Source organism: Triticum aestivum, chromosome 6D (genome assembly GCF_018294505.1).
Source record: "Triticum aestivum cultivar Chinese Spring chromosome 6D, IWGSC CS RefSeq v2.1, whole genome shotgun sequence".
NCBI lineage: Eukaryota > Viridiplantae > Streptophyta > Magnoliopsida > Poales > Poaceae > Triticum > Triticum aestivum.
In genome coordinates this window covers 310,163,587-310,178,876 of record NC_057811.1, presented here as the reverse complement: position 1 = coordinate 310,178,876, position 15,290 = coordinate 310,163,587, and the positions used below count along the sequence as shown (strand labels likewise).

The following is a 15,290-nucleotide window of genomic DNA, read 5'->3' as shown; positions in this document are numbered from 1 at the left end:
GGCGGACGTGTCCGGCGCGGGCGGACGCGTCCGGCGCGGCGCGGAGGGAGAGGGTTAGGGTTTCGTCTGAGATTTCGTTTTTCGGGATGCCCACTCATTTATAGGTAGAGGGAGCTAGGAGACTCCAAATGAGGTGCGGTTTTCGCCCACACGATCGTGATCGAACGACCTAGAGCATGGAAGAGAGTTTGGTGGGTTTTGGGCTGGTTTTGGAGGGGGTTTTTGCTGGGCACTCAAATGGACATTGCGGAGGCCCGGTTAACCGTTGGAGTACCAAACGACCTCCGAATGGAACGAAACTTGACCGGTAGTCTCCGGGTGGTATAATAAAGCCACTTGACAAGCCTCGGTCCATTCCGAGAAAGTTTGGCACACGCACACGAAAGAAAACTAGAGGGGTGCACCGGAGGAGATAGGAGCGCCGGATTGGAAAACGGACAACGGGAAAAATGCTCGGATGCATGAGACAAACACGTATGCGAATGCAATGCACATGATGACATGATAAGAAAATGCATGACATGACAAAATACAAAATGAAAGACAAAACCCAACAACGGAGGGAAAAACATATCACATTAACGGAAATGGCAAGAGTCGGAGTTACAAATATGGCAAGTTACATGCGGGGTGTTACAAAATGTTAGAAATGTTAGTTATGTAGAAATGTTAGTTTTAGTTAGATGAATTAGCTAAATCACAATCCAAACATTTACAATATTACATTTGCATATAGTATTTGTTCTCGACATCAACGATGCCCGGCCCGCATCCTCGCCGTCGACCCGTTCGCGACGCCGTCTTGCTTCAGAGGAGCCATGTCCGGGACTGGGCTCCGTCGGGCTGGCACTGGGAGGTGCTACCTTCAGGGGCGCGCCGCTTGGTGAGGAACCCGACCTCGGGTCCCGTCATCGACCCGGAGCTCCTTTGGTGGGGTTCGTGTGGGCCACTTTCGGTGCGGAGGGAGCCGGCCCCGCCGGAGATGGTACGTCGCCGTGTCAGGGAGGAGGACGAGCATGTCCGTCGCTACATGGCTGCTATGGACGCCAGGTTCTCCAATACCTGGCAGGTTCTTCGGGGATCCCACCCGAGCTACGATCCTATGATGGTTCCTTCTCTTTGGGTGTCCACCGCCCGCGCCTCAGGAACCACGAGTGAACTAGATTATTCTATAGTATTCAATCTATATTAGCTAGCTAGCTAGTGATGTATTGATATGTAATATTCGAGATGATGTATTCGAGATTATATATATTATTTGATAATATTCGAGACGATGTATTCGAGATTATATTCGATGATGCATATTATCTACTATGATTCAGTTTTATCTTTCAAGATGCATATATATTATCTAGTATTATTCGAGATGCATATCAATTATCTACTATTATTTGAGATGCGTACTAAATTATTTTATATTTTCTTCTAGATTAGTTAAATAAAAGCTATGGCGGACAATACCGGCAAAGAAGGAGAAGAGGCCCTGTTCGAGATCATACGCTCCCCTCGCCGGCCAGATGATCAGAATGAAGAAGATGACGGCTCCCAATATCTGAACAATACAGGGGAGGGTGATATGATATTCGATCAAGATGACCGAATTGATGAAGTCCAGAACTATGATTATGATGACGAAGGAAATGTTGATCTTGAAATAACAAAGACCGGCGAGGTATATTTATATAAGCATGCATCTGGTGATCATCACATGTTTTAAATGATTTGTATATATATTAATTAATGAATCGATCTTTCTTCTTTCAGCCCTCCGGATCGAGCAAATCTTCTACAGGAAGTAGGACAGTGCGAGGCCCGGCCAAAAGGTTGAAGGAGGGCGTAAAGTACAACATCAATGCCATCAAAACTAATGGCGAACCAATCGTGCCTAAGAAGAATGCGGGCAAGTTCATTCATTAGTGCGGAGTTCTTGTGAAGGACCAAATCCCGATCTCCATGCAAGATTGGAAAAAGGCAGAAAAGGAACGTCCAAATCTTACTTTTGTCGACGAAAGAGCAAAATATCTGCTTTGGGAATCTCTCATGGAACATTTCACCCTACCAGATCATTTCACAGATGCAGATGTGCAGAAAGCCAAGGACGCTACTCTTAGGAAGATGGCGGTTGCATTCAACAACCACAAGAAGAGTATATGGGCCAAGTACATCGAAGGAGGAAAGAAGACTCCAGAATTCACGGGAACACTGGAGAAGCAAAGAGATCATTGGCCCGCTTTCGTGAAATTCAAGGAATCGGAATTAGCTAAGGAACGGTCGAGAGTAAACAAGCTCAATGCCGCGAAAAAGGAGCATTTCCATACGCTGGGGCCAGGTGGCTACGCGATGGCCCGACCTAAGTGGGATAAGTCTAAGCAACAGATGTTGGATGTAGGGGTCACTCCAGTTACATTGAGCTAGCCCGACAGGTGCAGGACTTGGTTTTACGCGCATGGGGGGACGTTGGACCCGCAGACAGGGCTGGTTTTGGAGAAGGCAAGTCTTAAAGGAGCCGACCTCAAAATACTTGTTGTAATAGAAGAGGCTCGAACGAGGGTGTTCATGCCCAACAGAGAGAACGACGAGCTTACGCGCGCCCTAGGAAATCCTGAACACGCGGGAAGAACACGAGGCAAAGGCGTTGTTCCATGGTATGAGGGGTTTGCGGGCTGGTACGCCGACTACAGAAGCCGTACGAGAAAGAATATGGAGGAGGAGAAGAAGAGGAAGCTAGAGGAGGAGCAGAGAAAGCAGGAAGCAGAACGCCTTAAAGGCCTAGAATCAGCGCACGCAGAGTTGGCACTCCAATTGAAGAGGCAGCAGCAGCAAATCGACTCTAGCCAAGAAAGAGGGTCTCAGCCGCGGCAGCAGCTAGCGGATGGTCCAGCATTGGATAACATCGTCCCATCCATGCCGAGAGGCAGCATGAGTTCCGCTCCGGGCGAGGCACTGCTGGATAGATACCCTGTGGATGACATCATGGAGAACACTAATTGTGAGCTACACTTCAAAATGAAGAACATATCCATGAAGGTGGCGGACGCCGTTGCTTATATAAATCCCCCCGAAGCAACCTTCCATTGCAACCCGATTCCAGCTGGCTATGCTCGTGTTGTGGTTGATGAAGTGGTGGACCAATATTCAGGGCTAGAGCTTGACATTCCTGGAGGTGACGAGGAGCACACACTAGGAGAGGCCATACATCGTATCATCCTATGGAGAAAGGATTGCATCATCTTTCCAAGGCCACGGACACCGCGTCAGCCGACTCCTCCTCAAAGTCCGCCACCGCGTCAGCAAACTCCCGCTCCTCCAAGTTATCAGCCACCGCCTCAGTAGAGTCCTGCTCCTTCAAGTCCGCTAACGCGTCAGGCCACTCCTCCTCCTCCAAGTCCGGCACCGCATCAGGCCACTCCTCCTGCTCCAAGTCCGGCACCGCGTCCGCCCACTCCTCCTCCTCCAAGTCAGCCACGTCAGCCGTCTCCGCCGCCTCAGCAACATTGGAAGAGAGCCGCCGTAGCTACGGTGCGTAGCGGTACAAGTCAATTTATAGGAGGTACAGGAGGCAAGCGATTTCAATATGGTCCAAGCCTCGCGCCTCTTTTGATGAGGCCTTACGACATGACCGAGGAGGAAAACGAAGCCAAAGTGAAGGCCCAATTGGACGCCCATTTTGGACCGAAATCGCCACCGCCGCCAAAGGAGAAAGTGCCTGAGGATATCGTTGACCACTTTATTCGTATGGCTAAAGCACCAGCTCCCAAGCCTGCTGACTCAGACTATGAGCGCCAAATCAGGAAGGCACATCAAGCAAAACAAAAGAAGGAGCCGAGCTTGAGCTCGAGCCAAGCAGCTGCCAAAAAAGCGGGAAAACCGCTCCCCGGCTGGGAGAACAGGCGGTGAAATCAATCCCCCCGCTCATTTTACCAACACATGCGAGTACCAGCGCCGATCAGCTGGTAAAAACCGACAAGCATAGAAGGCAGGCTGCAGAGCTCGGTATCACTGTTTATCAACTCCTAGAGATCGAGCCCATGGATACGCTTAGAGAGGAGGACATAAAATGGAAATATGTCCGCGACGAACCTTTGGTCAAGCCCGAGGAGGTCAAGAAGCTCTCAACGAGAATGTATGTATTGCATCAATGGTTCATGAAAATTGCCAAGACTACCAATCGAGACTCCCTCATGGTGAAAGTCAAGGAAGAGCATTACTTCAATGAGATAACTCTGTCTGTTGAGTATACAAAACTGTTTCAGTTATTCAATCAAGACGCACTCGACAAATCTATCGTCAATTGCTATTGTCTGTAAGTGATTTCTTTCTATAATTTAAGTCTCAAGCTAGCTGTAGTGCTCATTGATCATTACCTATAATTATCCTCATTATATTCTTTTCTGTGGTATTATGCAGGATGAAGATGTATGAAACGAAAAAAGCTGGACGCTATGGCATTGGGTTCATTGACCCAAATACCATTAATGAAGAGACATGAACATATGAATGGTATCAAGCAGACGTAGAGAAACACATGCTAGAGTTCTTGAAGTGCCTCAATACCAATCAAGATATACTACTTCCTTACAACTTCCGATGAGTCACACTGTCTTGTACTACAAATTCTGTTTTTTGCTTACTAGCTAGATGTTAGTGTATAAGGTTTAGGGTAGTTGATGAGTGTTATGCACATGCCCGCTTAATTTATACATGCAAACGTATGCGCATGCAGTTACCACTGGATCTTGTTAGTCATTCAAGTTGAAGAAGGAAAAGTTGAAGTACTGGACTCACTACTTAAAGACGCTAGTAACTACTCAATCATGAAGGGGATACTCAATAGGTAATTTCAATCATTATTGAACTATATGTCGGCCTCTTTAGTTCGTCATTTCCTGATATCAACTAATTAATAACTCCTTTATTCATTTTCTTTGCCGGCGGGCAGGGCTTGGCAAAAGTTCATCAAAACGGTTCCAGGCGAGTGGAAACAAAAGCTGTATTGGTTTCGACCCAAGGTTAGTAATTAAGTAGTACTAGCTAGCTACCATCTCTTTAACTCTAGTTTCAATACCATTAATTATCATGCTTGATTAATTATTATCTGATTGAATTCTATTCTCGTAAAGGCCATGAAGTAGGCGCCGGGGACTGATTTATGTGCATACTACGTTTGCGAGAACATTCGCATGATGGCGTCCGAAAGGACCAAATCTGCTAGACAGCTATGGGTACGTTTGCCATAACACTATTCACAATTTTTATATCATTATCAATATCTAATGACACAACTAATACATGCATATTGATCTCCTTAAAAGTTCAATGTGGTGCGGGATATGCTCCTACCAACGGGTCGCGTACGAGCAATTCAAGAGGAAATAGCGGGATTTTTGCTCGACTAGGTCATAGATCCCAAAGGAGAATACCATTACCCGCTACCGCAATAATGCCTCCATGTAGGAGAAATTGTATATACCAAATTGTATATATATATATATATACATGTGTATGTGTGAATGGTGGTGCGAGACATTTGATGTATACACACACACACACACACACACACACAAAAGAGCCTGTGCGTTGCAACGGGTTCGAGAAACCGTCAAAATTGAGTGGGCAAAAAAATGCATTAGCAATTTTAAGAAGTAAAGACACCTACAGAATGACCAAAAGCCCAAAGAATACACATGCTTAGTAAAAACTAGACCATGCCGGCGCACGTTGCCGCGCCCGTCCATTTTTAAGGTAAAAACAGTAGTAATTTATATAAAGTGGCATGAAGCATGAGAGTCTCATACGAAATGGGTTTCTTAGTATTTAACAAAAAAAACTTAACTTCTTGAATTAATAAAATAGAGGACATGTACTTGTTCTATATGTACAGCATATAGCACCGTAGATGCCTACATCGACTATTTGATCAATCATGATAACAATAGACCATACATGAGTTCTGACTGGTGTTTTCGGTAGAAACACCATACTTAAAGGGTTATAAAGGGAACAACCTAAAACAAACTCCCTTGAGCATTACAAGCATAAACACAAATATCACCATGTGCAATCTTGATTTCTCGTCTTTCCACGGTTGCGTGGCAACTCATTTGCCCTTTCAATCATAAGGTTTTACTTGAGTTTACTTCGTCAACACTTGATTGTAAGTTTGTTAGTTGATGGTTTTGGTGAACTGACATTGAATGGAAGGTAATATTAGTGAAGCAAATAAAAAAGGAAACACCTATAGTAGCAGTGTCCAAAATAAAACAACTTGCAATTGCTCCCTGTTAAGCAAGAACATGTTGTATTGATGATGTAGACTCAAATCATTTCAACATTCGTAAGAGAATATTACGTTGCATCCGTACGTAATAACTCCAGTGAAAGGTCAATAGTTAGGGAGACTGACATAGTATATGGGAAATGAAGGATATATGTTTGCATGAGAACTCAAATAGGAGCAAGAATAATCCTCCCGTGCTAGCTCATGTCACCAACGCTAGAGATGACATATTTCCTTCTTGGTCGAGACTATATCACACGACAAATCTCAAGAGCATGCATTCCAAAGTACAACGTAATATCTGTAATAGCAGCATACTGTAGACCAGTGTATATTAGGCTTGGAGCAGCAATTTCAGCAGGATTGACGTGCGAAGTTCAAAGTACCAACACAAAAAATAACTCAAGCAGAAAACTTGACTAAACTTGAGTAGTTTTCAAGTTTTTCTTTTTGAGATAATTAGTTTAAATTCATTGTAACAGTTCAGTAAATTATTGGGAACATCCTAGCAAGGCTGCAAAAAACGAACTGCTACAATAGCTTTACTTGCACCAGGAAATTGTACCACGTACATTCCTGCATCGCCAAACATGTTATTGTCCCCAAAAAGAAAGTTAGTATCCTACTCATATTGAGATAGGTTAAATTATCAACGCCTCAAGAAACAGGATGTAGAGAATTTAGCATGCCTCTAGCATTATCGAAATGTCGATACATCAAACATAATAAAAAGTAAAAAAGAAGGCCATGTAACAATACTTTTTCGTAGTAGCAAATTAAGAATGAAACATGTTTCCAAGATTCTGCGTTAAGATTAACACCACATTTTAGGCAAAAGAAGGTTACACATAAATTCCTTTGCACCGGAAAAAACACATGTATTTCACAAGAGTTAATGCATGGATCATGATAGGGAAATTATAATTCTGCACATCATTGTTGTACTGCCAAGTTGTAGAAAGATTCGAGTATATGTGGATAGTTATTGAGACTCTGATCTTGACATAGCAGATGCCAGTACACTTTATATTCCAAAAATGTGTGGTAGAATCGAAATACACGATTTAGAGTGTGTGGTGGATATATTATCAAGCCATAGCCTCTTAGAACACTTCGATCCATGAATGTATTTATGCTAATACAAATGCGCTAATAAACTTAGCACGTCATTGCTATTCATGCTCAATTGTCACCACATAGCCTGAAAGCTTAAATACTGCAAGAATGGAAAAAACTTGCATTCGTACTGAAGCCAGAATTTTAATCCAAAAATAAAAATATAGTGTACACCTTCTGCTGTTCATAATCCATAGATCAGGCATGCTTTCCCCTTTTAGCAATGACCTTTAGCCCAAATTCATCAAATTGGAAAACTGGAATACGTACTGATGTGAGGGAAGTAGAGAACAACTATTTTTCCAGTTGTGCATCAGAAAAGGGGATCCATTGCTTACAGCACACAAAAAGTACTTCCTCCGTAGTGTCAAAAACGCTCTTATATTATGGGACGGAGGGAGTATTTCCTAAAACGAAGAGTGCTGGAAGAGCAAATATACAGACACAATCCACAAAGATCAATCAAATACTGACGAACCAAACAGGCGAACAATAAAATGAGGTGGAGTCGAGCTTACACAGTCGAGGCTAAGATCCAGCAGGGAGAGAAGATTGAGAAACACAAGAAAATAGGGACTGGGCCAGTTGAAACCCATGCACTGAGCTATGTTCCCAGCGTTGCGAATCCAAAAATAATAAGCATAATCAACGATTATTGAACTCTGTACTAAAGTACCAGATAAACACGTCCTCTTTGCCTGCGCCACCGGGAGTTCCTCTCCCCATGGACGACAGTCGCCAACACGTTGCCGCAAAGAGTGTCCGGGAGGGACCGCGATGCGGCAGTGGATTTGGACAGGGAAACGATGGCAGCCTGGATTGGCGCAGTGAGTTGGAGTCTGGAATCAATTAGTACATGGTCAAACTTTGCTACTATATCACGAATTCATAAAGGAAGGAAAGGCGTCGCGAGTTCATCGCAAGCACCCCCGGTATCCACCTGCCTCTTCGAATACTGATTGATGAAGAAGAGTGGGGAAGGAACAACGAGATGGTGCATACTGTATGGGCGTGCGTGGGGTGAAAAAAGAACATGAAGGGGCATGGTAACCGTCGTGACATAATTGGCCGGCGGCGATGCACATTGATTGCCATTAAAGACCTGTGGCAATGACAATTTATTTCCACAAATGCCGGCGAGTGGACTCCCAAATCCCAATCGGTTCGTTTCGTTGCCCCATCATCTCCCCGGCTTGTGGTCTCCCAATCGGTTCTGCACCTTTCTCTGTCGGGCCACTCGTGAGGCTCATGGCTGCCTACGCTGCATTGTCCATCAGTTTTGTTGCTCGCGGATGATAAAGCCCACAGGCCCAAATAACCGAGGAGCTCCGATTTTGTTACGGGAGCAGCGTCCTAGCCCATCCAGCGACCTCTTTTCGCCAAGGAAGCCCAAGCGGGATTAGCATCACATCCAATGGTCATAAACATCCAGAAGTGTACATCTGACGGCCAAAAACGTTGATGGTCTGTGAGGGCTGGGAGGGTGCTCAGTTTTAATATATCTAAATTCGCTACCGCGGCCCTTCTGATTTAGGCAACTAACACTAACTAATTAGACTGAGGAAAGAACATAATAATTAGTAACAGACTGAGGGAAGAACATAATGTTGAGAAGTACAACATATCTCTACTGTAATGCTGCCTATGCAGTGAGTGAAAAATACAAAGTCAGTCCATTAGTCCACCTCTTCAGTACAAACGAAAGGTGAAATAAAACAGTATAAAACTTCAACATGAGTAATGAGATACTGAACGACATGTGTAGATTAACCTGCATATGAATGAACATATTCCATAGAAATGCAAGAATTAGTTCCTTGTCGCCATTAAGAATATATTCTGCTGAAACTCTGACTGCATCTGCATCAGATATCAGAACCGGAGCTTCCTTCATATACTGGACAGCCATGATGCAGTTGTGCAATTTCTTTTTATGTGAATCTGATGGAGCAAACACTTTTCTGAAATAAAGAATGATGTCACTGTAAATCCAATGGCAGGAAGCATCTGACTAATGAGGGGAAAATAAATGCATACCAAAATATTTGATGGGTCAGAAAGCAGGAGCTGAACAACTGTACCTAGAATCGCCATCAATCATATCTTCAATCAAATTTCCTGTATAGTTTCAGAAAGCAGGAGCTGAACAACTATACATATGTAAAGAATTGCCATCATTGAGATCTTCAATCAAATTTTCTATAATGAATCACACTCTGACAGTGCTGGTAAGGAAAGATTAATTAGAAAATTAACAAAATATTCAAAGGAAAGTCATAACAGAAACACAAAATGCCAAAGTCCACCACTATGTTGGATATTTATGGTTCTTTGAGATCACTATTGCATAGTTTTAGAGCACGGTAACACTGGCTAACACCATACTTGTTGATAATTCGGTCTATAATCCATGTTGATAGATGCTTCAGGACATCACCTTCTAGATGCATGGCGATCAGCCAATGAATACAATTGAGGAACGGAAGTAAAAGAAGACCCGATCAGCTGAATAAAGTACTTGCATGTTAAAAAAAATAAAATTAACCAGAGGTAGATGTATTCGGCTATCTTACCCTGAATAATTTGATAGATTTTAGGTAGGCTTGGTGAAAAAACAAAGGAGGGGACAGATGCACGCACTGTAGCTGCTCTCGACCCCGTCCTCTTCACCTCACCACCCTGTCCCAGCGCCTCCATCTGTGGCACCCGACCGCCTTCGCCCTCGGCCTGCTTGTCTGCGTAGCCTGGCTTCGCTTCGCACAACTTTGCACTGACCAACTCTGCCTCCATGACTCGCCACTTCCACGGCACCACGGCTGTCGCTCCAGCTTCTGCCTCTTGCCTAATGAAGCACCAACCATCCAAAGGCACTTCAGAAATAGATATAGAATTCTAAATCTCCCTTGTTCCTTGCAGAAAAGGGGCCATGAAAGTAACAGTGACAGATTGCATTGTCTGAATAACAAATTAACAGACTGAAACATGGAGTAATTAGATTCTTGTATGCTTTCCAAATTGGAACAGTGGCAATTTGGTAGTAGCCTCCATCAATTTTATGCTCTAGAAACTAAGACTACCTTTTCTTCAAGATGTATTCTAAGAGCTTGTAAACATGGTCAAATTCATCCTTGTTGACTATCTGAATGTGGTTAATGAAGTGAAGACTTAACCAATCAGAACTTGGCTTTTATGTTGTACTAAAAGTTTCTTATTATTTCCAAATCAACTAATAACATTTTACATTTTTATTACAGTATAGCTGTGTGTCATGTGGCTCAAGGTTTCTTATTTGCAGGAAAGTTAGACCGTAAGAAATCACTCGACAATTGCAAATTAAGAGGGAGAATGAAGAAAAAACAGAGGCATTACTTTCATGGAATTCTGATCTGGCTTGTTGGGCTTCTTGTGTGACTGGTCTAGATTGTTGGGCTTCTTGTTCTGCTTTTTGCCCTTGCCATTATAGAAGTTAAACCCGAATGGTCCAAATGTTGATAGACTTATGGTAGCGGCTCACTACGGTTCTCATCAGGCACATATGATCTTCCTGAAAGGGGAACTATCCCATCCTGTCCATGGAAAAGCTTGAATGCCGACTCAAAGCCTGGTCCATCCTCAAAGATCAGGCCCTTGCTTCCCCGAGCCTGCCAAATAACGCAAATTGTCAAGGAAAAATGCACTACCTTGGTCACCGAGTCACCAAACGACATAAGAAGCAGATCTTACAGATACAGGCAAAGCAGAAGAAAATGAAAAGGTTGTGGCTCCATTGATGTTCCTCAGGAATGGGCATCTCTCAACACCGGGATGACCAGAAAAGTTCTCCGATGATGCCGAGTCATAGAACAGGCTGCTGAAGAGCATTTCCAATCTGGGAGAAGACATATAAAATAAACATTAACTACAGAACAGAAATGTGATCAATCTAGGATGAGGTTCAGGAAACCAAATAGATGCATCGCAATGTACTAAAGGTAGTTCCAGAGAAGCGTAACTGATGATCAGGAAACTAACAAACGTGTCTCGACTAAATAATTATAAGAATCAGGAAACATATTATCACCAGGGTAGCACATATGCCTGTGCGTTGCAACGGAATGCATAATGTCTTTTAGTTGGGGATGGGTATTGTTGTGATGTATAAAAAGATGAAGATCGGGCATAACTAAATATTAAAGAGTGATAACAAATAAATGAAAACCCCAAAAAATAAACTTGCTTCATGTATAGGATGTGTCACATAAATTAAAATAAAACCATAACTGCGTCTACGACTCTTGTCGACTGGAACACAAGTATAAATTACAAACAATATCTTTTTTCACATTAAGCAACAATTATAGAGTACATCTCTGTAAACAATATTCTTGGTAAATGACACAACATAAATAGAGCTATCATCCTAACATCTAAAGACGATAGTTCAATTTAATTTGGAAGAAGTGTTCTTCTACTCACCGGTGCAGAGCCTTGCTTGCTACTGCCTATCCATAATGTTGTATGCATATATTTTACTTATCCTTAATGGATGAAAACAAAAGCGTTGTTCCCCTAAAAAAACATTGTTTGGATTTTATTTGCACACAACGAAAAGTGTGTGCATACTATATAGGAAGGCTTCTGTATAGGGAACATCACACTGCCTTTTATACTGTTTACAGAAAGGTAATTTGGCTAGGTCAATCCTTGCCTCCTGCTAAAGCGTAATTACCAAATGATGACAGCAGTACATCAGCATTAGCAAAGAATAAGCAATGGACATGATGTTCTAGATCCAAATATTGAAACAACCTTAGGTGAGCTCATACCTGAGACAGTTGAACCACATAAGTTCCAATTCAATGTGCGTCTACAGAATCCTCGGCTCTAAATTACATTTTACTGCATAATCACATCTAAGTGCAGGCCTACATTTACCTCGTTCTTCTCTGCGGTGGCTACAGCCTTCCCATCCTCCTCCTTCTGCTGCTGCTTCTACCTGCAAGGAATTCGCGCCGCCGCGCCGGATCTATCCGTCTCGCGCGCCCGCCCTCCGTCGCCCGGCTCCGGCGAGCTCCTGGCTAGGTCGCCGGATCCCTCGCTCTGGCCTTCCTCGTCGTCAACGGCGACCCCCGCCTCGTCGCCCGCCTTCGGATCAGGCTCCCCAGCCCCTGCCACGCACGGATCCGCCCCCTGCAAGCTCCAGCCGCCGCCGCCGCCGCCGTTCTACATCGAGCAGCCGTGCCACCCCCAACCGCTCGACCCGCCGCGTTGAGCCGATCCAGAAGGTGTGCTCGAGCTTCATCCCCGTGAAGCCGGTCTGGTCGGGGCAAGTGCGCCGACGGGGTGGGCGGTGGCGGCGCGCGGTGAAGGGCGTGGCAGGAGGTGGAGATGGGATTTGTCGTGCGGGGGCAGGCTGATTTCCTTTCCTTTCCTCACGCGTGCCGGTTCGGGTTAACTTATTGTGAGGATTGCGCATTGAATACCCAAAATAATAGGGGCTTTTGTGCAAAAACGCCGCGACGGTGTACCGGCAAACTCAATCCGTGCTTTATTACTGCTAGCAAAAATGCCCGTGCGTTGCAACGGGATAAAAAGTTAACACATCATCTAGCCTCAATAAGCATTGCTTAGACCACCTCCCCCCTCCCCACCCATACACAGGTCAATATCCTATATTTTAACCCCCCCCCGTGTGGCCGCCTATATTTCTTCCCACCATGATCGCGACAGATATATGTTAATAAATTTGTATGAAAATATATTCTTGTACTCTATGTTTATTTGTATTAAAAAAATATTGACATCTAAATGAATGGTAAAAGTATGCTGAAAAGGTCTATATCTTGAGACAACTACTTCTCAACTATCCTCAAGGCGTAAGTTGTGCCATCTATAATCATATCACTAAGGAAAATAATGAAAGATTCTTATCAATGATTTATACTCAGACATGATGCACTTCTTCAACACTTATTATGAGTACACGGCATAGTAAATCTTTGTGATGTAGCACCTGTTAGCATATGAGTTGACCTTGAGGCTTATTGTGTCTCTACGTCAGTTGTCTTAAATCCACCATCTGAAACTACAATTATGACATCATTGTGCAACTTATAAGTACAAATTTATTTAATAACTTATTATATGCGTCTGCAAGCTAAGCATGGAATTAAACTCCGCTGGTACATGCTAATGATCACAAAGGATGCCAGTAAGCCAGTAATTTACTCAAACAACCATGACCGGAAAAAAAAACCATCACCAAGATGCAGACTCATCACATTCACACTCGTTTCAGCCATAAACCAACCCAAACAAGAGATCAAGGTACTGTACGGGGGATAGAGATCGCCGGCAAAGGCAGGGATCACATGGATGCCGACGCCGCGGTTCGAAAGGCCTGAAACACCTCACCCACCATTACCACATCCGGGCAGGATCCCAACGGGGCGGAGATTTTCACCTCACCACACCTGACCTATAAATTGTACGAGCAGGAAAAAAACAGCAGAACACCGAGAAATCCACCAATGGTTTTGATCCAGGGTTGATGTTAGCCAACAATATGAACTCACGTGTTTTCAGCAACCATCCTCAGCATCGCCGGCGTCGCGTACGCCCCAGCCGCTCCAAAACCAAGAATCGACAGCGCCGCGCCAGGAGCCGCCCCGGCTGGCTGGGACAACCACACCCCTCGGCACCGGCCACGAAGGCCGACGCGGCGCGCTGCTGCGCGTGGGAGCTATAGCCGGTCAGGATGCACGCGCGCCCCGACTTCTCGTACTCCCGCCGGCTCACCACGCGGGTGCTCCGCTCCCGCAGCTCCTCCACCAGCGCCCTGCACCTCGCGTCGTCGGCCAGCGCCGGCACCAGCGCCTCCCGCCTGCGCTCCAGTATCCTCGCGGCCTCCGCGTACTCGCCGCGCTCCGCAGCCGCGCGCGCCGCCGCGATGTCCTCCATCGCCTCCACGCAGAATGTCTCCCGCGCCACGTCCATGGACGGCTGCTGGTCCATGGACGGCTGCTGGTCCTTGGCCAGCTCCACCGGCCTGTGCACCGCCACGTCCTCGCCGGCCACGTCCAGCACCAGTCCGGTCGCCGTGTCGCGATAGGTGCAGGTCACCTTCATGAGCTGCGTCACGTCGTCCGTGTTGCCGGCCCTCGGCACGTCCACCAGGAGCAGGAAGCGCCTTTCCTCGTCCGCGTAGAGCTCGCCACGTCCACCGAGGCGGAGCGCCCGTACGCGTCGATGCTGGTGTTGTAGCGGCCGGACTTGACTGCACGGACGCGCACCGGGTGCACCCACTTGACGGTGATCAGCGCCTTTTGCACGACCACGGAGAGGAGCCCGCCGATGCCGTATGCTGGTCGGAAACGGATCGAGCGGGATCGAGTGATAGCCGTATGCTGTTCGAGATAGATCGGTTTTTTTTTGGAACGGATTGGGTTGATATGTGCGATATACGAACCAGGTCGGACGGACGGACGAACATGCTATTTGCTATTAGTACCACCTTGTTTATATTATGATTTTATCCATACAAATTGTAAAAGCGTATTATGACATGAGAAGAAAGCGTATTGTGACGGTGAACCCGACAAAGTCAATCAGTGCTTTATTATTATGATATATATTATTATTATATTATTATTAATTAGTATATATATATACGGAAAGATATATATTATCAAATAGTTATTCTGATAATACTTCCGCACTGCACGCTCAACGCGAGAGCACTGCAACTTATGTGGAAAGGGCACTGCAATACACACTAGTGAACTTCGTGTCGTAAAAAACTGCATGCAGTGTTTTTTGGTACTGTTTTTCTCTAGTTTTTTAACCGTTTATCGAAACAAGGCGTATAATATACCATCGGAAAGCTATGGATTAGGCGTAACTTCACCATGTTGAA

At 44.9% G+C, this 15,290-nt stretch overlaps 1 protein-coding gene across 1 annotated transcript; it reads right to left on the bottom strand.

Moving 5' to 3' along the window:
- Nucleotides 1-9,167: 9,167 nt before the first annotated feature.
- On the bottom strand, nt 9,168-12,817 carry LOC123144804 (uncharacterized; the record flags this gene model as incomplete). The annotated part of the gene is given in 6 exon segments (XM_044564041.1): nt 9,168-9,357; nt 9,478-9,514; nt 9,970-10,238; nt 10,766-11,037; nt 11,120-11,264; nt 12,311-12,817. Coding segments are annotated over 3 exon segments (444 nt in total), but the record flags the coding sequence as incomplete, so codon positions are not given.
- Nucleotides 12,818-15,290: the final 2,473 nt, after the last annotated feature.